This window comes from Hermetia illucens, chromosome 1 (assembly GCF_905115235.1).
Source record: "Hermetia illucens chromosome 1, iHerIll2.2.curated.20191125, whole genome shotgun sequence".
Lineage (NCBI taxonomy): Eukaryota > Metazoa > Arthropoda > Insecta > Diptera > Stratiomyidae > Hermetia > Hermetia illucens.
This window is the reverse complement of record NC_051849.1, coordinates 55,705,980-55,730,077: the sequence shown is the minus strand read 5'-3', so window position 1 is coordinate 55,730,077 and position 24,098 is coordinate 55,705,980. Positions and strand designations below refer to the sequence as shown.

General features: G+C 40.9%; 1 protein-coding gene across 4 annotated transcripts in view; it reads right to left on the bottom strand.

Moving 5' to 3' along the window:
* The window catches only part of LOC119651862 (receptor-type tyrosine-protein phosphatase U), a 214,432-nt gene that overhangs the window by 172,696 nt on the left and 17,638 nt on the right, over nucleotides 1–24,098 (bottom strand). For 3 of the 4 annotated variants that reach the window (XR_005249501.1, XM_038055672.1, XM_038055683.1), the window contains exon 2: nucleotides 6,573–7,019. Coding sequence is in view for 2 of the 4 variants with exons in the window: in XM_038055672.1 (XP_037911600.1) it covers nucleotides 6,573–6,655 (83 nt within the window). In the remaining 2 variants the exon portion in view is untranslated. Of the gene's footprint in view, nucleotides 1–6,572; nucleotides 7,020–24,098 lie in introns of those variants that run through there. The other variant, XM_038055692.1, reaches the window with a different exon arrangement.

Below are 24,098 nucleotides of genomic sequence, written 5' to 3'. Positions count from 1 at the left end.
AAATCTAGACCGGATACCGATTGTTGCACCTTTGATGATGATGAACAGCATCGACGTCAATACAGAATATTGGAACTTACTGATCTTCTACTCGACAACCCCAAAATTGAACCAACAATCTCGAAAACTGTGGGAAACCTCTTTGGCAGAGAGCGCAGACATGCCAAATTTAAAGGCCCTTATGGGGCTTCTGACAAGCCGGTTCAGGATGCTAGGAATATTGAGCAACGCGCTAAAATCAAAACACTAACGGCAACGACGAAGAAGACTTGTACAATAATATAACGAAAAAGACCACTATGTGATTCACCACAAGAAGTTCAAGGAGGCAAGGGCATTGAAACATAACCAAAAAATAAAACTTTTTTTCCAATGGTTCAAGACATGGCATCGAGTGGTAGATGTCGTGCGTGTTCCAAGGAGCAACATTCACATAACAGTTGACCCACAAGCAATTGAAAGAAGTTAGTAATCAATGCTAAGCCATTCATCCGGAGCGTCCAACTACTACTGGCTCAAGATAATTTTCAGAGACAAATACAATAGTTCGAAATAGAATGTCGAATATTTGGAACAATTTTATCATGTTAAGAGCTCTGTTAGATTGCTGCTTAGTTACTTGCAGCAAAGTTTAGGATATGCGGAGAAGGAGCAAGTATAAAAATGCAAAGTAAAGGAGCTGGCAATAAAAGTGCTGGAAGAAGAGTCCACAATCAATGTGTCAACTCTAGCACTTCCGAATCACACCAAAGACTGCCTAGCAATTGAGACGCTAAGCAAACATCCAGTGATACTGTCCGTCAAAAAGTTAGCTGATTTAAGGTGTGGAACCCCAAGAGAAATCGGTGTCATATCACTGGGATTTAAAAGGACATCTCATTATGCATTAAATTTTAGATTAGGATGGATTTTACTTGGTCAGACTTCCTTTCCAGTACTTCCCGGACCAATTAGCCGGATAAACAATCATTGATAGTCACCACAAACCTGGTTAATTTTTTTTTTTTAGAAATTGGCGAAGCACCAATCTAACAACATGTGTTGGCAAACGAAACAGCGGCCATAAAATGTTATCAGTAAACCACCCCAGGCGAGACATTTTTGAGCGGTACTTTGTCCGACTTCTTTTCAAGCATGGAAACAGCAAAATATACATATTAGATTTGTACAATTAGAGAAATGGTTGACTAATAACGAAACCATGTCATACCAGCTCCCCCTCGGACACAACCTTGTCGTGGTGGGGGAACTTGTAGTAGTTTACTACTGTGGTGGTGTCCAAAAATAGAAAGATGGAAACAAAGGATTGTAACTCCCCAAGTGGTAAGAAGTCACAGACTTCGAATCCACCAGCGACTTTGAGAAATCAGGTCGTCGTCGAGGCACGGATTTTGGAGGCCTCATCTAATTCATGTTCCCCTGGATGGTACTTTCCCGAACTCCAGAATTGAGTCTATACAAACTCTCTTGGAAGTACACCACTCGGGAGAACAGATCTCAGAAGTGGGAAAAAGACAAAAAGAGTTTCTGCAAACTCTTCAACTCGAAGGTATCGCAAGGGGAATTGGTACACTGCGAGAGCGGTTGTTACCAATAAATAGCTTCTATATTATCATTTGAACACTTCAAAGTTTAGCTAGCTCGACTAGTGCCATTATTTGTGCAATACAGATACGTGCGTTGAAATTAAAACAGACTCAAGCAAGGCATAGGTTGCTCTGTATTTCTGGCGATTGCATTTAAATTTACCTTCAAGCTTACATTTTATAATATAAAATATATTTAAAATAAAAATTTTACTTCAATTTTACTTCAATGCGCCACATCCCTCCCCAGATAAAACCTAGGGGCTTCAGCGTTGATTATGGAGCAGGAGTCTACCTCTCGAATACAAGCGAGAAGTCGACTTTTCCTTTGGGACGATACACAATGATCATTCAGGCTGAAGTATATGCGATCCTAAGGGCGGAAACCTGGATGATTGATGAGCGGTTAAAGGGCAGGCGCATCGCAATCTGTAGCGATAGTCAGGCTGCATTGAGGACGTTGAGTAGAACTTTGACCACATCAAAAATAGGTCAGGAATGTTGAAACCGATTGAACTCTGTTTCCAGATTCAGTACGGTGGAATTATTATAGGTACCTGGTCATTTTGGTGTAGAGGGAAATGAAATCTCGATTCCTTAGCAAAAGAGGCTTCAACTTCCCCCATGCGCGCGCCGGATCCAGGAATTTTCCTGTTAGAACCAAATAAACATACTGCAAAGTTTATCCTGTCGAAAGGCAGGAAGACTTGCAGAAGTATTGTGGGCAGAAGTATGTGGGCACTAACTGGGCATATGTTCAAAATAGGAAATATCCAAGATGATACGTGTCCATCCTGTAATGGGAAGCGGAATCCACCGAAAATTTTTTATGTGAGTGCCCCGCCTATGAACACATCAGACATTAGATTTTTGGTGCTGATGTGCACCAACTGTAACGGGTAGCATCACATCCACTCACGGAAATCCTGCGATACATAAACGTATCCAGGATATTTCGTTAGACGGGGGAATCGAATGCAATGGACCTCTAAGGTTTTAGTACTCAGGGGCTTTGCCTCTCCCCGACCCCAAACACACACACACATGGCATACCAGGATGTAACATTCATGGAAGAATAAGTGAGTGGGAAACACCCTGGCTTTCTGGATGGGCAAAATTCTAGAGAATAGGCAAATAGAAGTACCGACAGGTACAAATTCTATTGTCATGAATGCTACTTAAGGTTGCCCACCGGGGGAGGTATTATCGCCGCTTATATGGATTATGGTAGCGGACGAATTCCTGGACGTGCTAACAAATACTGGAATACAGGTCCAGGGTTACGCGGACGATATTGTTTTAATCTGTAGGGGCAAATATGAGGATACACTATGTGATAGAATCCAAACTGGACTTAGAGTTACTAGTGCCTGGTGCTGGAAGGTAGGACTGCGGATCAATCCAGCCAAAACCACCATAGTACCGTTCCATAGGAGACGAAAGCTTGATCACCTGAGAGCCATAAATTTATATGACATGGAGGTGAAACGAAAAACAGAGGTCAAATATTTGAGAATTACGCTAAACTAAAAATTACTCTGGAAGGCATATGTCGGGAACACTTGTCGGAAGAGCACGAGGGCTATGATGTCTTGTAAGTCCATGGCAGGAAAAAAATGAGGTTGCAGCCCGCAGATACTTCTTTCGATACACACTGCAATAGTAAGGCCAATGATTACCTATGGTGCGGTAACCTGGGCAGAAAGAACTCAACTCAGCACACAAGCCAGGGAGTTACACAAACTCCAAAGACTGGCTTGTGTGTATATCAGTGGGGCATTGAGGACATGCCCAACGGCATCCCTGGAGGTCCCTCTGAGTTTAACCCCTCTCCATCTGCACATACAGATGCAGGCAAGCAGAGCAATATTCAAGATGACCGGGAATATTAGTGAGGCGGGAAGCTGCCTAAACCGAAGAAGATTGATATTCTTTCTAGACGGTATCCCGAATTATTGATACCAAGGGATAACATAACAACGAGGTTTCACTTCGATAAGAAGTTTAAAGCACGTTAGAGTAACAAGAAGAGCATGGCTGTGACATAAGGTTTAAACCATCAGTTGATTACTTGGTACACTGACGGATTCCTCACAGCAGAGGGAGCGGGTGCCGGTGTCATTGGTTCAAAGAAAATGTACTTAGAGCTAATGGGTAGGTACATTAGCATATTTCAGATGGAAATATACGCCATAGACAGGTGTGCCTCCTTTAATCTCCAAAGGAACTACTGGGGGCAGAACATTGCTATTCTCATCGACAGCCAAGCAGCAACCAAGGCACTAAAGTCCAACCAGGTGAACTCTAAACTGGTATGGGAATGGTTTGAGAGACTGAATATGCTCGGCTCGTCTAACAAGGTTTGGATACTGTGAGTTCCAGGCCATGTTGGGTTGGAAGGGAAGGAGGCAGCGGACGAACTAGTCAAGAAGGGAGCGGGAACGCCTTTACAAGGGCCAGAACCCTTCTGTGGAATCAGAAACGGTTTCATGGCTAAGAGATTAAAAATCGAAGAGGAACGGTTGAGGGAACCATACTGGGCGGGCCTACCAGGGTCAAAGCTCTTATTGTACAAGACAATGATCTTGCTAGTCCTCATGTATTCTTAGCAAGAAGAATTACGAACTCTTCGCCGCGTTCGAGAAAAGAATCTTGCGAAGAATTTTTGGCCCCCTACATGAGGATGGACGATTCCATAGCTTACATAACGACGAAATCTATGAGCGATACCATGACCGTCCGATTGTGGATAAAATCCGGGTCAATAGGTTACGGTGGGCGGGTCACTTAATCCGTATGGATGAGGATGATCCCACCCGAAAAGTCTATAAGGGCAATATGTATGGTAGAAAATGAAGACGAGGCAGACCCTGCTTGAGATGGAGCGACGGCGAAGGTCAGGACCCCAGACAGCTTTTAGGGATATCGAATTGGTGGACCTCGGCGCAAAACCGGGATGTCGGGAGTTCCTTTTTAAGGCAGGCCTAGACCGAATACTGGTTGTTGCGCCGTTGGAGATGATGATGATGACTACAGTATACATGAAAATCCTCAAATGAGTGCTTCAATTTTGATGCTTTGATTATGCTGTTTCATATAATGGACTCGTATGTTTTGGTATTTTATGTCGCATCCTTGGAAAATTCCGACAAAATGTAAAAACAACTTTTCACTAATAGGACGATCAAAATGTATAATCCCGGGTCTTGGTGGGGGTGCGGTGCTTCGGCAACCACACAAGGTGTATCCAGCTAGACGGAATAAGCGGAACTTCCGAAATCAATCAATCGCTATGAAAACTAACAATTATAAAATGTACTTTCGTAGACACATGCGTGCCCCGTCGCCAAAACTCTCAACCCGCCAATTGAAACACGGAAGCGGTGTCTGATTTTTTCATTTTCCACTTCGGTAACCCACACAATTGAGTTTTCCGCGATTTTCCAGATTTTAATCGAAAATACTAAAAGATAAATATGCTCACACATGCAATCAGTTCTCTGTTTTTGTTAAAAATCTTTTTGTTGGTTCAACTCCAGAGATTTGTTTCGATCGAATTACAAGAAATGTTAACCAAGGGGACTTCTAATAATATCAGATACGTTTTGATTTCTGTCTTCACTTTTTCAAAGCACTTTCACTTTTTTTCATAAGCACCTGCATATTCCCATATTTTACAATGCGTTGGATCCTCTTTTAATTGAGCGGTTCCTTCTCGGATGAAAGCGATTTAACTTCGGTTACAACGGGTAAGCTGGCGGATGTGTGTTAAAGATCGTTTTCTTCGAACGTTGAATCTGCTACCGATCTCGCTATTACCGCCTATCTATCTTAATAATATATTTTCCCGCGAACGCTTTTTAAATTTTAATTTATTTATTTTCATAAGAAAAAAAAACTTTCACGAAAAGAAAAAATATCTAAAATGTCTCCGGAATGAATTTTTCTGAATCCGATCTTAGTTGCTCGAATTGCAAAAACGTTCTGACCGGACGGATGAGATCATTCTCGGCGGCAGTTTTTTAAAAAGCATGAATTTAACCAATTCCCGCACAATCGTCCCTCACTCAGTCCCGGCCGATTACCCCTTTTCACATCCTCACACACCTCCAAATACCTCACAAATTTCTCTCTAAAGCCAAAGGAAGGAAAAAATCGGTTATGCTGGAGGAGGAGGGACCGGTGAGGAATATTTTAGATACTTTTTCTATGTGACAAGGAAACAAACGTGAATGTGTGAATCGTATGTGGCTGGCGAGAAAACGAACTCTACAATACTCAGAGCTTTACTGCGTGCTAATCCTACGAAGATGCTATACCAATTGATAGTCAATAAAGAGAAATTAAGATATTCAAAACTAAATACTCCAAATATTGGCAACATTAAGGGCTGTGCCCTCAGAAACTAACTAACCCGCATATTTCACTTCTCAGTCATTCTATTTAGACTGAGATTAGAAATAGAAGGATTACAATTTCAGTACGGACTCATTCCGTTTGATTACTAAAGTGAACTTATCAAGAGGAAACATATAGCATGTAAGGAAATGGGTAAAAAGGGGAGTGGGAGGGGGGAAAACGATATTCCACAAACAGAATGAAAAACATCAATCAATGGAGTAGATGTCGGGACTTTTGATTTAGCGATCTATATTCAGATTGGGTTTCAGCAAAACAAACATATCCAAGCATATTAAAAATCAGCATCATTTCAAGAATGCTTAGTGAAATTCAACCTGAGGAGGAATTCCAAGACATTTCCTAAAACACTAGGTCTGTGTCTTGAATTGGTAAGTCCCGTTCTTATTGACAGAATTTTTAAATCATCTCTGTATCTTGCTGATGGAATTTGCACTAGAGATTCTTTAATACTTATTTTACAGCTTTAATTATTGTCCGATCAAATTAACGAAATTATCTTATTTTACAAAGAGTATGTAAACATGCGCAACAACTAAAGCTAAACTGTAGAATAGGCCGCTTACCTTGATCGATGTCTCCGTTGGCTGTTAGATACACTGGATCGAGATTGTGTTGTACCTCCGGACGACGTCAGTCGGGAAGACATAGCGTTTTTTCGATAACAACGCCTCGAAACTACTTTCACCAATCTCCAATAAATTCAAGCTTTCTAGGTAGGAACACGTAAGAAGGTGAAGCTCACTTTGCAACGAAAACAGACTCAATAACTCTTAATGATAAAAAGACACTTTCCACACAGAATTATTTATATCTTCAAAAGAATTCCTTTAATCTTTGTATATGTATATCTGCACACCCACTTTTTACACGCGCACTCACTAAAATCCTCCAGAAATCTGCACCTGCTTCCTGCCTGCTCACAAAAAGGATTTCATTTTATTACCGGTCCGTGCATATTACAGATTTGCTCTTATTATTGTTTCCTCGTAGCGAATCCAGTCAACCCGCAACTATTTTAATTAAATTCAGACAAAATTTATTCAGCTGTTGTGTGTTGTGTTGTGTGGAGCTTGTAGTCCACTACCGGATACAGATTGGATTTAAGATTTGTGAATGTAATGACTTGTAGCGACTACGAGAGGAATGTATTTTCTATAGCTCGGAACAGCAGGAGTAGCGCAATCGACGGCGGTCTACGTAGCTATTGTTAGCCAGAATAAAATAAGATTTGCTGCAAAACGTGCGAAGCCTAGCAAAACAAACAGAGAAATCTATTTTTGCTTCGTTTTCCTTCCTTTTGACTCGAAGCCATTGAGAGCGGGCTAATACGGGGAGATTGATGGCTTGATGCTCAGCCACTCGAAGCTGGGTGGATTGTGCCTACAGTCCAAGGAGCAAAAGTATTCAGGATAGGAAGGGATAGTTTTTTTCTCAATTGAATCCTCACTTGAACCTCAAACTAAGCATTTAGCCCACAGGGATATTTTTTGCCAACTTACGTCATGAACAGATTTGAAAATTTGGTGATCTTTGGAAAGAGGGGTTGCGAAATATATATTATTGTATATTCGGCCTTGGCCGTGAAACTGAATGGAATGAGACCGGCGCTCTTTAAATGTCTCCAAATATTTAAAAAATTAGAACATTCGAAAATTTATATTCAGATGTTGGGAAAACGCAAGTCGTATTTGTGTACACGCGCGTGTTTTTATTTTTTGAATATCAAAGTATTCCCAGGTCTCATAACAATTCAAATAAAAAATGGGAATTTCAAGAAGCATGAAGTATGGAAAACATTTTAATGCACAGTTAAAGTTTTTTTCTAAATTAAGTGCAAACGTTTTCAAATTGTTCCCGAATGGAATCAAAAGAATGAATGCACTTCCCCAATACCTGCCCAGGACTATCAACTTCAACGTGTGATCAAGCTCTAAACGCCTTTTACAATATCCTGTCCGATCTCCTCTCCTGTTATGTCCCTTTTTCCCCTCCCTGCCTCCGCTCGTACCCAACTTGGTTCACAACGGAAATCCTTATTAACATTCGCTTAAAACATATACTGCGGAAGAAGTTTCGGACTTCTAAGAATGACGCCGAGCTTGCTCACTTTAAGGCTCTACTGTGGTCAATGGTCGGAAAAGCGCGTAAAAGGTACTTATTAAGCGGTCTCTTTTGGTCTCACGCTCGCAATTCTCGTAATCCCACTCAATCTCTCTCTCTCTCCCTTCTTCTATCAGTTTTGTTAACTCCACTGCCAACTCCTCACAACAATCCTGCGATCTTCTTTGCACCTACTTCTGTTCAGTGTTTTCTCGCTCGAACCCTCCACCCTCTACACTCCTCATAACTGCAGACTGCTCCGAATCTCTAGCCACTCCTCTCCTTACGCCTTCCTTGGTTGAGTTCTTCATTGATAATCTTGACCCTAATACCGGACCTGGCCCCGATGCGCTTCCTAACCTCTTCCTCCTTAACTGTAGAAAACGTATTTCCCTCGCCCTGAGTATAATCTACAACAAAAGTCTAGATGAATGCTACTTTCCCCGTCTCTGGAAAGAGGCCATTATCATCCCTATCCTCAAACGCGGAGACCCTTCTCTTGCTGTGAACTACCGCCTCATTTTTCTTCTCTCCTGTTGCTCCAAAATCCTCGAAAGATTCGTCAACGACTGGTTGACCTTACACTTCGGTCACCTCATTGTCAAAGCGGTGCATGGTTTCGTGAAACATAGACCTATGGTTTCAAACCTTCTGATCTTTACCAACTTTGTTGCTAAATGCTTGAATTCACGACAGGAGGTACATCCTATTTATACCGATTTCTCCAAAGCCTTGATACCGTTGACCATAGCATTCTCCTCTCTGAACTTTCATTACTAGACTTCTCTCCATCAGTCATCTCCTGGCCTTCCTTTTATCTCTCATACCGTTCCTGCAAAGTTTCTTTTCATAGTTACCCATCTCGTTCCTTGCCTCCTTCCTCTGGTGTTCCCCAAGGCTCTATATTTCGCCCCCTACTCTTCCTGTTTTTTATCAATGACCTCCCCTCCATCCTCACCTACTCGTATTTACTTTACGCAAACGACCTTAAATTGTTTGCCTCTGTTTGGTCTCCGTTGGACTGTGCTCTCTTACAGTCCAACCTTGATAATTTAGTCCGTTGGTGTTCAACAACCTAACACTGAATGTCAACAAATGCCACTGGATGTGCTATTCGCTATCTCAGTCAGCAACCTCTTTCACTACTGACCTCCTTCAAAGACCTGGGTGTAATATTCGACCACAAATCTCGTTTCAATTCCCACTCCGTTGACATCATCAATAGAGCTTCTAAAATGTCTGGTTTTGAATATTACTGTGTAGTCTGATCCCCCTTCCGCATTCGTGACTGCCGCGCTCTTGAAGATGTACTACGTAAATTCACACGGACCCTCTTTTACAAAAAAACCTCCCATGGGTTGATAATTCGTCACGACTCCGCACCCTCAATCTCCTCTCCCTACAGCAACGCCGTATCTTCCTTGATATATGTACTCTTTTCAAACTCTGCAATTGTCCGATGGACTGCTCCGCCAACTCGTAGCTCGAGACTTACTTCCACTCTCCGATCCCGAGGTTATGCCGCTCCTACAACGCCCTAGAGCTTGGGTCCTTGGACTCTATTTCCTTCTCTACTTTTAAGCATAAAATAAGCCATTCTCTTGCTCCTCCCTCTGAGGACAATATGTAATAAAGAATTTATTTTCTGTGTATTGCCCTCATTAAATAAATAAATAAATAAACTTGTTACGCTGCGTTAATTCCTGATTATCTACTTCAACGTTTTGGATCGAACCTAGATTCTAAAAATCTATACATGTGCGTTTATATTATAATAACGAAAATGATGCTTTTTCTTCGTGTACTGGAAGAAGTAAAAAATTAGATGATACGCTTGCCATTGCCCTTCGTCCCCACGTACTCGATGAGAGCGACCCAAGCTTGCAATTCGACTCATTTGAAGTGATTCCGGAGGTTATCTGGTAGCAAGGGAACCGGGATTGCTGTCCGAAGCATACGCTCCAGAGGAATTCTTGGGGGATGTGCTCCCTGTCCGATTATTTATAATTGACCCCTTGTGGGAGTTTCAAGGTAGTTGTGCCCATATCGCGAGCAGAGCCACTTGTGGTTAGGCTGTACAACTCGGACGCCGTATTTTCTAATTGTAGCCGAGGTATTATAAAGGCATCTCATGCACTCAGGGTGAACTAGTACCGCTATGGCCATCTCGGCGGGACTTTAACTGTAGTCTCCAAATCAATTCGTGCTTAAGAGGACTACGGGATTATGCCTACACAACAGGCATTTACATTGAATCCCCTGGACCCTCATGTCCTTACAACTCGAATGTGTATGTGATTTATCATATTTTGCAATATTCGTCGCTCCAAACGATGTCAATTGAAAGCTTGCATTGTATTTCCGAACATGCTGTGAAAAGTATTTTAATACCTGATTAGCTCCAGCAATATGAGTTATAAGTGGATCAGGCAAACTCGCAAGTTGTCAAACGATGCATCTTCTTTTCCGATGTTTCAGAAGCTCTTGAAGTAGAGTCTCCGATTCGTTCTATTTCCAGTCGGAAGTCTCGTTCTTCAGATATTTCAGCAGCTCTGCTGGCTGGCAGTTTACTGCTTGATCTTCCAATGCCCAATTTTCAATAATTTTCAGAATTTAATGTCTCATCAGTCATTATTTGTCATGACGATCGACCGGTTTATTCATTATTGTGTCATCTAGGGGCAATTTACAAAAAACGTGGACAACATCAAAATATTTGACATTAAACAACCACATATGTGCGGGTACACCGAATTTCATGGCGATCGTGTGATCTGTCGTAGCACTGCTGTGCCTATTTTTCACATACATGCTTCGTTTTTAAAAACGTATTCTTGAAAATTAATTGGAACTACTCCTGTAACCGGATCAAAGGCAACTTTGTGGTAAAACTACGGTCAAATATGGTGCCCAAAATTTATAATATGAAATATGTTTTTAATTAGTGTTACGTTGACTATCTTTTCCCGAGACAGTTTTTAAGGTTTTGTGTAAAACAAAACCTTATTAAAATCGGCTTACTGTTTATCTGTCTGTGACACGTATTATTCTCGGAAACGATTATAGCGATTGACACCAAATTTGGTAGAAAGGTGGCAACTGTGAACGCTCAGGCATTCAATGAGTTACATCATTCTATGTCGAATTTAAGGAGGGGGAGTTTGCTTTTTTAACAAATATAATCATTGGGAGTATCAAATGCAAGGTCCCGGTTAGTACTTCTAGCCAATTTTAGTTTTAATATTTGTTGGAAAAGTGGTGAGTGCGGGGATCGAAAGTGATCACTTCTTTGAAGGACTCCTTCTTAGAACCTAGCCAACCAAAAAATGTGAAAAAATCGAGAGGCTGCCACTATATAGTACCTAGACTCCGAAATACCCTCCATATTGATATCTATTCCAACAAAGTTTTTTTTCAAATTCTTCGGTCGGGTAATTTCTGAGAACGGGTTCTTGAAGTGATCGACTTCTTTGGGACCCTCGCACTCCTCGCCTTTCCCACCAATTATATCGGCTGACCCTGACCAATGTGTGAGGCCAGATAAAAGCATCAGGATCACTCTTAAAACCATTCGACATCAACAACGGTCTACGACAAGGGAATGCCCTATCATCCGTCCTCTTTAACCTGGCCCTCGAGAAAGTGATCCGTAATGCTGATGTTAATGCAAGAGATACGATCCTCTTTAAGTCCACCCAACTACTGGCCTATGCTGACTATATCGACATCATGGAAAGAACCACCCGACACGTACAAACTGCCTTCATCCAGACCGAGCAGGCGGCGATTAGCGCGAGATCTAGGGCTGCACATCAATGAAGGCAAGACAAAGTATATGGTGGCAACGTCAGCACCGAAAACCAACCAACAGCTCCGAACACATAGTTTACCGGAATACTACTATAATATATGGTGTAGTTGCTCTTTTCCAGGAAACCGCACATCTCTTGCAACGCTGTTAGATCAGCTCTATATTGGGACAGGGTATCGGCTAGATGTTCAGCAGCATTCAAACTGTATAGGAAGCGCACTTTCCATGAGAAAATGCGCGAATCGTGTGGCCGTTTTCGATTCAGGGTTCGTCGTTCTAAAATCGATCCACTCCGCGGTTCTTTTCTTGGCTTCGTATCTCCGGTTTTCCGTGTCGGCTTGTCAGCCTCACCCAACCCCCAACCTGGAGGACCAGTTGATACAATCTGTCCCGCTTTAAGGCGTGGGAGCCTCGCCTTCATGCTTCTCTTGCTCTCGTTAAGAAAGAACTCCCAGCGGTTACTACGTGAAGGTGAAGAAAGGGGTTTGGTAATAGAGATGTTTGTGTTGATTCAGCAAACGGACATAACAGCAATCAAAATAAAGAGAATGCATAAATGCCTTATACTTCACGAAGGGGTGAACCAGCTCATCATACTGAGTTTTCAAATATTTCCAATTCTTCTTGTAGAAGGGCGTAGGTTTGTCAACGTACACATCTCATATGTATGTATAACATCCACTGCAAAAAAGTAGAATGCTTAGCTATCATTCAACGAAACCGATCCATACTTGCTCCTTTAATGAATTCTGTTTGCATCCCGGAATCCACGTACACATACAAATATAAAAAGCATGAATTCAATCCTCCCAACTATAGATTAAATATAAAACTTTTACGTACAACTTAACATCCTCTTGGAAATTGAAATGAAATTGAAGTTTCGAAGGTCCCGAGGACTCAAATCCGAATGTAATTTGAATGTTTAATGAAATGTACAATGACTTTGGACAAAATTTCTATCCTTTGTCGAAGCGAACATGTATTAGTTGAAAACGAAAAATTGAAGGTACAACTAATGGATCCAATTCATGAATTACGAAGCGCAATTCGGAGACGGAAAGCCTTACAAGTGGAAGAGAGTTTTGAAAATTGACTATGACTATTCGATTTTTTCCCTGATTTCGGAAATAAATGAGTTTGGGATAAAAGGCTGGCAGTCACCTTGAACGTAATCGATTATGTTTAGAGCGGGGGAGCACGTGGTATAATGTATTTTTGATCGATGAGTAGAGATTAGGCGTTTTTATGAGGGTACCAGAAAGTTATTCCGTAATAAGGTAATGAGTATGCTAGAGGTGTGCTACTTCATAATCATTCGTTTTCGAGGATCCTAGAAATTTTCACCAGCAACCCAAAAGTGACCTGCTCTCCCATGGAATCCGGGAAAAAGTTGAGTACTTAAGCAGCATGAGCTAAGCCCTCCACCCATTTACAGTCGTTTATATATATATGCACATATATTTACTTGATGCTGTTCGCACTGAATACTAGGCATTAATAGCAAGCAATTCAGATTAAGAAGTAAACTAGGTCATTTGTAAAGGTTCAAACTTTCACGTTTGCTGACGCCTCACATTTTCGGAATTAAGTTGGAAAAGTGACAAACTTAAGCATTGAAAAGTAATTCTTTCAAACGCCCTTTAACTGCTCTGGTCCTAATGGATCCGCACAATGGGCACTTGAAATTAAAGTTGCGAAATTCGGTGATTCCACCTCAATGATTTCAGACAGCGGTTATGTGGCGCGGCAGGATTCGCGGCATTCGAAATTTATTTCGAATGTTGCGAGTGCCAACGAATAGATGGCGCGGATCTATCCACTTTGCGGATCACGACACGGGAGTGGAGGACCGGCGAGTGTGCCATGAGTTAGGGGCAGAAAAGAAACAAATGAAGGGAGACGTCTTTTCTGCCTCTAACGTTTGAGAAGCAAGAAGGAATTCAGTTCTCAACCATCAACCGGACTGGTCGTTTTGGTTTTGTATTTCATCTTAAATTAAAGAATAATTGTAAATAATATAAAAAAAGATAAGTTCTATGATTATGTCAATTCAAACGATTCGCTTTTCAAATATTTTTCTTTTGAATTAAATTAAATATTTTTGTATATAAAAGACAATTGAGTGACAATAATGCAATAGCTTTAATAAAACTGAATAAATACTTAAGTTATATGGGGCTTTTTGACCTCTTCAAATTATTCAACATTTTCAATTTGTTATTTCAAATAGAATTAATGAATGCGGTTGAGTGGCCTGGACTTCATCAGATTTTTAGGATGGCAGACGGAATGTCCGGAGGAAAGACAGAAATAGGATTTACTTTACAACATAAAGAACTATAACGAGATAGAGGTCAAAAGCTGGGGCTTTAGATGAGAGTGGTTTGTACTTCCATAATGCGAAGGAGGAACAAACACGAGCAACACACCGAACATTTTAGGAGCTAATGTTGCCATGCTACATCCACTTTCTATTCATATTGAAGAATCAAGGAAAAATTATAATTTTCAATTCCCTCAAAATGACCTGTACAGCCAGTAGCATCGGAGAATGGAAATGAAATGGGAAATGAATAAAATGATAGCAGTAGGTTATGTTGATGTAGCTATTTTATTTTTTTTATTTGTCAAATGAAATGGTTGCTATTTCCACTCGAAAATTCATGATTTGCTTGAATTAAAAAAAAACTATGTTGAGGCGACTATATTTCCACCACATATCCATGTACCCAATTGTTTTGCATCTACAAAGCGTTTGTATTTGAATAATCGTTGTGTAGGACCCCTGGACAAAGATAGAGATTCCTACGACTGCTAACTTTCTAGTATTCGAAGCAGAATTATCAAACCTGTAGCCTTTCAATTTATGTTTCCATTGTTGTTAATGTTCCGTGATTTGTGACATTAGAATCCGAACAGAATGGTGAACCGAGGAACGGATACATATATTTAAATAAGTATGAAGTACATGAAACTTCTACTATTTACGTTGAAATTCTTGTTGTCTCTTTAATTGATTAGTCCACATTTGTGCGCACATGGAAGCCTGTTAGGAAGTTTTGGAAGTTCGAAAAAAGCCATACATATATCTATGCTAGTAGTTGGTGATGCTTTTAGTTTTTGCTGACTGAAATCATGTGTAATGAGTTTTTAATTTTGAGGTTATTTTACGTACGTCTATTACAATCTCATCTTCACGCGAAATGAAAAGTCCGTTCGATTAGCTATACTTTCCCAATCCTGAAAACTAATATTTTTCTCAGGTTTACAAAAAACCACCGAAGGCTGCGGCAATACGGATTCGTCCGCAAGCAAACAAGCGAAACCTTACCTTCCAACATGAGTGACAATCGCATGTGACATTTTAACTGCCCACCCATACAACAAGCCACCCAGAATCCTTGAAGGATCGGTCCTGTCTTCACTCTTCGTATTCGAAAAATGGTTTCAAGCTTCGAAAACCTATCCCCATACCATTAAAGCAATTCCCATCCCCACGGATGTACTCGCTTACAGGAATTGTGTGAACATATGAAAGTTTTGCTCTGGATCGCCACATTTTTCCTTTTGACCTTAGATTCAACAATAAACTCAAAATATTCCCTGCTTGTAAAAAGCAACTGAAAGGGAGAATAATTTGTGGGCTAGGAGCTTTGCGAATTTCAAATCTTCGTTTCAACACTTCCGATAGCGACTGACTTCATGACAACGAACTTTGGCTGTCCAAAACGGTTTATGATTGGTTTCTGTAATATATACACGCTCCTGGCCGCATTGAAAGTCTCCAAAATGCTCGCTTTCTTCAACATGAGCGAAAATTCAGGCGATATAAACTGCATATTTTAGGCTTAAACGAGGTGACATGGTCGGACTCTGGAAAGTACGTCCCACCCTCTTGCGGGCACCGTAATCATTTATTCTGGAAAACCTAGTGGTAGCACAAGCAAAACCAATTTCGGGCTGTTATCGACTGGTACCTCAAAGCGGCGTTCTGATAACCTGGAATCCAGGTCAAGGAACATCACAAATTTGCAATGCTACCAACGGAATTTTACGATATAGTCGATAAGGATGCTTTCTTGGAGCAATTACTCGTAGCTCAGAAGACTCTTCCCAAAAGTAAGTTTTTAATCGTAATATCACTGCATGCGAAGGTGGACTCTAACAACATCTTCCTCGGGCATGTGACGGGAAAGCATGGTCTTGGTAACCGTGATAATAACGGTGACAGATATTTAGATTTCACCGCCTCGACGTCGACTGCATAATGTTGAAACATCGGGCCTGCCATAAAATCAGTTGAACTTTACCTGACCGACATCATGCAAGGAGTTAGAACGATTGTTTTATGATCAGCAGCAGCTGAAGAGATGTGCGCAGCAAAAGGGACGCTGTCAGCCTCGAAAGGGTCCGTCGCCTGATGATCACTTGCTTTGACCTCTAACCTCAACACCGACCGCTTGCATCATCAAGCTGCCGCTCGATAGTGAGAGAAAACGTCGCGTGTCCGAACTCAGGTGCGACGAGGAACCTCGAGAAGCACAGCGTAGTATTCCGCTTGTGAAGGAAGCAGAAGCTACCACAAAGAAAAATGGTTTCGCCTATCGTATGCCACACTACGGACGGATATTCAAGCAGCTGCTAATCTTTCCATGGTCCAGTCGAAGTTGAAAGCTCGATTGAAAAAAACAGGCTCTACTGCGTTGACCATATCAACATCGGGCAAATCATTTTTGATCTCTGCTTCGTCTGCTTTTCAAATTTCAATAGCATCAATGCGAGGAGCATTCCGGAGAAACTAATAGCTGTTACCAGAACTTCATAATGCCGCGCAGAGTGTCAAGTGCTGTATCAAGGTAAATCGAGAAACACAACGTCAGTTAAGGCAATGTTTATAATGTTACGCAAATGTGAATATCCACAGCTGGAGGGTCAGGAGCAGCATCGATAGAAGGTTTGCAATAACTCTTCAAGCGATTGCATCTAGGGTAAATCTTGTTTGAATCAAATCGTAATTCATGACAAAGATTCTTCTCTCTAAATCACCGCGGTTATCCCTTTAAACACTTATGGTAAATCAACTTGATAAAGCAATTATCGACGCGATTTAGGAAGGGTCTGGTTTGACATGGACTTCCCCTTCCTCTTTTGCCTACCATTGAGCATGATATCAACATAACTGCAATTTGAAGCTCCATAATTTTTAAAGGGGTTACTGCCGCAATTTTTCAATGAAATTGGGGCAAGGGATCTTCCCCTTCCTCGCTTCACTCCATGTTCACTCCGCTGGGTTTAAAGTTCAAACTTCAACCCCATTGTTGTGATATCAAAGTGGACCCAATTAAAGACGCACGACAACAGGGTTTGAGTGAGGGATTATCTTTTCCATAAGGTTATTGATGGGAACATTAGAAGGTTAGACTTCTATACCAGTTTTGACATAAAGACTTCCAGGCTAGCTTAGTTGACCTAGGTGATGACAATTAACCATGAAAATTCAAATGGGAGATACGACGAGGACGATGTGCAAGTGCACCAAGACAGAACACGTGCAGGTAAAAGCAGGCTGCAATGTTAAAGCGCTAATATTTGTTGGGGAATTCGTAATACCAACACGATTACTGCAGACCTTCAATTTTGGGCAATGAATTTCAATACTGTCAGGCAGGAAGTCGTGGACATTACGTATCTCATGACATGACGACCATAGTCGAAGAGTAGCGAGTAACGATGCATATCACGCTCTCAGCCCACAATGATTATGTAATAGGCGTGGATCCACCTCCAACCACTCTATTTCGTGTTCTAGTGTTTTGACTAAACAATTATCATGGGGACGAATTCGTCCAAGTCGATCTTAAAGTTGAAGCGGATAAGCAAATAACATAGCCGGGAGGAGAAAGTAAGCAAAAAGCGATGACGTGAAGTCGACATTTACTCCTAAACTGCAGAAATTCACCTACATTAACGTAAAAAGGTTCCAACCGATCAGTCCAACTTCTTTTTTTTCACAATGTGCGACCGATTGAATGCAACTTTGCAGATAGTTGGGGCCTCTGTAACGAGACAAATGATCTACACCAACGGATCAGTAATGGAAGGCAAATTGGGTTCAGCCGTGTTCTCAGAAAACTAGATTATAACCGGCTTTTCCGAGAAAGACAACGCATATCCCAATTGGAGACATGTGCCTCTTTATTGGCAGCAGAAAAGTGTTTATGGGACCGCACTATTCAAATCTGTTCCAACAGCCACGCAGTGCTATCACCACTAGCTGACTTAATAAAGTGCTCCGAATGTGGGTGCCAGGGCATTAGACAATCACCAGACTGATAGATTAGTTCCACAATGAGGGTTAGGTCATCTGCTAAGGATGCTAAACCCATCATTACCAAGGACCAGACATCAACCAAAGATACACCAGGAGGGTAGCGAAATTCGACAGATAATCGCAAACTCTAATTGCTTAACATACAATACTGTAAAATCGCTAATTCAGGAATTTGGTAGTACTAAAGAAAGAAGAAGAAACAAGTCGAGAAATTAGAAGCTGGACGCTTCACTGTATGCGCGGGCGTTCGACGTTTATACCTTGCCATTAAATTTGGTGTCAATCGGTAAAGCAGTTTGAGGAAAATGCAACAGGCAGACTTATAAAGAGTTGCCACATATCCCATCATACGCGAGTCCAGGCGGAGGATGGGGGCATAATTATTGATGTGCAAATATGGCAGTGGGATTCGTATCGTGATTTGACGTCGCATACCAGTCGACTCAACAGTGAATGAGTACCTAAGTCAACTCAGGGTAATAATCTCGGGCGAACGTAATGCTCACCACATGGTCTCGTATAGGGTACTGTAATCATGTACGGTCATTACGGTCTTGAATGAATTGCTTTAATACACTTCAAGGCCCTGATCCAATTGTGTTCATGCACTTTTCTGTACATGGGCTAGTTTTTGCTCATGTCTGGTACGTGGAGAAAATTAAGAAGGAATAAACTTACAGTGCAAGGGCTCGGAACCCAAGTACTGCCGGCTTTTGGGAATAAACAAGCGGGCTTCCAGCCGTCAATATCCCTCGAACGCGTGCCTCGATGGTGAATAACTTGGCCAACGTGACATCTAATGCCACAAGTGTTTTAGATTTGGAGGTGTTCAAATGAAGCACAACTCTCCCAAGAACATCAATTGCAAAGGTAAAGAATAAAGGGTTGAAAGAAGATAGCTGGCCAAAAAAGGCGATTTCGACACTCATCGCATCTGATCAAGAGAAATCCAATGCAGGAAATAGATCTATTCAGGGGAAATTCATCAATTTTACGATCTGCTCCAATACCAAAGACGGCAAAAAAGAAAGTTCATGGGAGCTCAGTTATTGAAAAAGGTGAAGGAATCTGTAAGAGGAGTAATCTGGTCAAGACTCACCGAGAACAGAACCCTGACCTAGATGAACTACCATTCGCGCAGCTTGAGGTTAAAACAGTTGAACTGTCCGAAGGACAAGCACAACGTGCCCCAAGCCATTAAAAACATGGTGAGAGCCATCACGGTGTTTTATATAATAATAGGTCGCAAGAAGAAGGAAGAAGAGGAAAAGCCGAAAACTCCTGCCCCAACAGTGTCACAGGCAACCCAAGTGTCATCAAAGCAGAAGGTCATTGACCTTGCTTTAGGGAAGTAACCGAAAAGTTTAAAAGGGGGAAACATGCGCTCAAAGTGGGAATGCCGACTAGCGAAGCGAAACCCAAGGAAAAAACGGTGGATGGACTAATGTCGTAAACCAAAAAAAAAGGAAATCGAACCAAAATTGCAAACTCGTCTAAAGTCAATTGTAATCTCCAGCAAAGGAAATCTATCGTAATACTGAAAAAGGTGAAATCTGACCCCGACCTAAGACATCCAGGCGGAAATGTCAGAAAAATCTGGAAGACCCAGAAAGGAAATCTCATGTTTTAGCTGCAAAAATTCAGCGGCTGACGGCTTTCGTAACCAAGTTATAAACTCACTTAGAGAAAATGTCGCGGTACGTTCCCAAAAACATGAGATCTATATATAGTGCAAGGATCTCAATAAGGTAACATCCAGAGAACAGATCTGCCCTGCCTTGAAACAACAATTCAAGCTGGAGGAGTTCGGGGAAGAATCTATAGTAAGCATAAGAAAACCATATGGTGCTATTCAGATGGGCACAATGCGACAGCCAGTGGAGCCAATGCAGAAGTTGGTGGCGGTGGGAAAGGTTCGGATTAAATGGATTGTTTGCCGGTTAAGGGAGCAGATCTAACTAAAAAGGTGCTTCAAATGTTTGGACAGCTTGCAAAGGCATGCACGAGCATCGATCAGTCCAACGATATCGAAGGTATGGGAAAAAAGGGCATAGGATAACGAGTGCAATTAATGGGATAACCGGCATATTGTCGAAAATGGTAAATGCCCGAAATTTAGGAAGGCGTTGGCTGCAGTGAAAAAGTGAAGTTAATATAAATAAACCTCAATCATTGCAGAGTCGTAGTCGTGATGGAAATTGCCATCGTAAGTGAACTGCACAAAAACCTTGACGGTGATGTATGAGTCACAGATTCGACTGGTGAAGCGGTGATATGATCGCGCGGGTGGCAAGCGGTACAATATAACATGGGTCAGCGGCTAGTGGTTTTGCAATAACAGACTACGTAGAACCAGTAAGTAATGTAAATACGATTCACACATTGGACGCATGGGGGAGTCGGGAACTAATTAAGATCTACTCGGAAAAACTACTAAACACCGACGGCCTCCTCAGTTTTAGACATCATTGACAGTTCTAAGAGGCCTGTTAGACATTACTTATCGCTCAAAATGAGTATTTCGGAGAAATTGAAGAACTACTATATGGAACATGAACTGCAGATTAACCTTATTATTATGCTGTTGGTTTTTGGGAAAGCTTTAAATACGATTTACTCGAAGCAGAATTTTTCGACATAGCATGGAAGATTCTTGTTGACGGATTTTAATTTTTTCAGGCTTAACTCACGACTTTAATAACATGAAACTCATCAGTAAATTTGCTTTTAATTAAAAGTAAAATTTTAGCATTCAAGCATTTTTTTTAGTTCAAATAGGTTTATCGTATTCTATGCGAAAGCAAGTTAGAAAGCGACCGCTTTCATGTCGGCAGTTGAAGACCTCCAGCAGCAAAGTGTCCTCAGTAATACACTATTTTTTTGCCAAGTCACCACTTACTCGAAAAATTCGCGAAATGAAAAATGTGATTTAGAGTTGAAGAAACTGTCAAATATCATCTAATTTTTGAAATTCTAAACCAAATTCTTTCCTTATATTAAATATTCAGACCGATTTTGAACTCAAATTACATTTCAAAATTAGTTGTGCATTTACTAAACTTCAGACAACACGGAATTTCTGCCCCTTCTGGTAAGAGCCTACTTTGAAAATTTACTAAAAAGCAAATTTATGGTTTAAGTTTTCCTCTAAAATTCAAAGAAAAGGATGACCATTTCGAAAACGGAAACTCGCTTCGCCTGTTCTAATCAAGTTTATTCAAGCGACCATAACCGCGCTAATAACTCAAAGTAAAAGGCTCAAAGAAGGGTCCTCGTCCTATTGACGTATTATTTCACTCTTTAATAGAAAGTACAAAGTAGACGTCAGTGGCTTATGTACACCCTTAACTTTTCAACGAGAAATATTAGCGACATTTAAAATTATCTTTTGAATGCGAATTCAATATTTCAGGTTTCGATTAGGCAAACCATTCGAATCGCATAATAGTCTCTTATTCGACATCATGAAGGATTTTCATCAATTTCTTTTATCGAAGTTTTCTCTGTTTGGAAAATGATTTCCGAAAGTTTCATTTCAAAGATATTTGAATTAATTCCGATCATTCGAATTCTGAGTCAATGTCCAAGCGATTTAATTAAAGTTGAAAACGTTGCATTTGGAGGGTTATGAAGATTTAATAAAGCGATCCAATGAAAAACAATTTAAAAATGGATTAATTTTTCGTGCGTCCACTTATATGTTTGTAGAAATTGTTCCAATTGGTTTCTAGAAAGCGCCTGGTATATTGAGTGTTGCATATTTTCTTTGTCTAACACCTAATGCAAGGCTTCAATAAATTTTCTTAAAATTAACCTAGTCCACGTTATATGCAGACAAAATGACCAAATGTACATGACCTGCAATATGAGAGGTTTCGTCCCAAAGGTTTTTCAAGGATCTGAGGGCATTGGAGCATATAACGTGGCAATTCGAATTATGCAATATACGATTATATAGAAAAGTTACTGTCACAATTCCCTGCATTCATTCTAAAATGACAGATCTTGTTTCTCTGTTTTATTAACAGAATTCAGCTTCCATGAAGGCAACTGAATGAAAAAATCACAATCACTAATCGCAGCACCCACGATTGATTTGGCGTCACGTGAACTTATTAAGCGCACCATTTTGGGTCATCATTCTTGAATATAATCGCTTTGCCATAATAGCGATCGCTTTGTAATTTCCCCCCTACACGTATTAATCCGATTGTCTGGTATCCATCCGTATAATATCCGCTCCTTCAATATTTCAACCGTGGGGTTCTAACTTGACGTATCGGGATGTTGCAATGAAAGAACTGGATGAGGTACATGAGTTTGGCTTAATAAGGACAAGGCTCTTCACGGGTTATTTCTGAAGTCTCACTAATAATAGTGACGTAAAAGGGCAATAAACGAAACGAATTTGCTACCAACCTCCTCATTCGCCCCAATCCCCATTCTATTCGGCTTTATTTTATCGCAAAATATCAGTTTTGCAATATGTATTCGCAGTTCCATGGCACGCAAGCCAGCAGTCCTTACTGTTTTGTTTCTCCATCTAATTCGAACTCCACATTAACAAATAAAATGTATTTTAAGTTATCATCTCCATTTTCATTTAAAACTTCTACCTAAAACCCAACAATTTTAAACCTTCGGCAACCAACTTAAAACCCTAGGTGGAATTATCAATTGGACTATTGTACCATTATATGTTGTACGCTTAAAATGATCCTTGATCTTTTCTTTATTGCCATGTTATTTCCCTGAATATGCTAGGGTACAATTACATGCATTTCGCTTAAGTATTTTCCGCAAATGCGTTTGGCAATATCTGCATTGTTTGCATGACTGGTCGATTCCCCGGTTATGCAAAGCACTGGATTTTTCATTTGCATGTTGTTACTTGTGAAAGATTTTGGGGTGCACCAAGTTTTGCTTTAGATTTTGCAGAAGAATCAATATTAAGTTGGAAGTATGCTGTGTGCAAGAATTCTTTTAAATTTCAAGTAAAGGAAAAAAATAAAAGTTTTTTGAGTCGGTGGAACTATTAGGAAGCAAGAATCGTCAAATAGCTTTCATGAAAATAAATCGGAAAGGAGAAAGGCACGCTGAATAGGGATAGTGTGCTCCTACCCCAGGATAGTTCTTCTTCGGCTGTCTTCCTGTTCTACTCAAACAACATAAACGGGTCAAGCCAGGGAGTGCCATATTTGAGCGCCGCATGCCAAAAGAAGGAGATTTGATCAAAATTTCGGCAGTTGGGACTCCTTACGCTCGTTTACCCTGTTGGAAACCTAGTTTGAGCTTCCTCCGTGACATCACTTCACGGAAATACATAAACAAGAAGCAAGCGATATAGTTCCTCCCAGCATTGCACTCGCCCGAGATTATTGCCCTGATTTAACTCAGGTACTCATTCACAGCTGAGTCGACTGGTCTCCGACGTCAAATCATAGTACAAATCCCACTGCCACCAGTGAGACCTTCCCTCGAGTTGTACATTCACCTCTTCTTGCGCACGTATACTATTCCACTCGCCTCCCATCCCGATAGTTCCCAGGAATAAGCTTTCAGACGGCGCCGACATCTTGATGGTCACATTGACGACGGACTAAAAAGGCTTAAACCCTGACATCGCTGCCCCCAATCCATCTGCCGCAGGCCCGTCATAGTAGGGAGCTACTACCCTATAATCCATACGCACTTCTACACCAATTCAACTTAAGTGACTCTTCTGGTTAATGTACACTATATAACCATTCAACCAATTATCCAATTGATCTGCAAGGACTATCAGATAAGCTAACAGAAGCAGTAATGGCAGTTAAACTAAAACGATTTCCATCGAAATTCCTA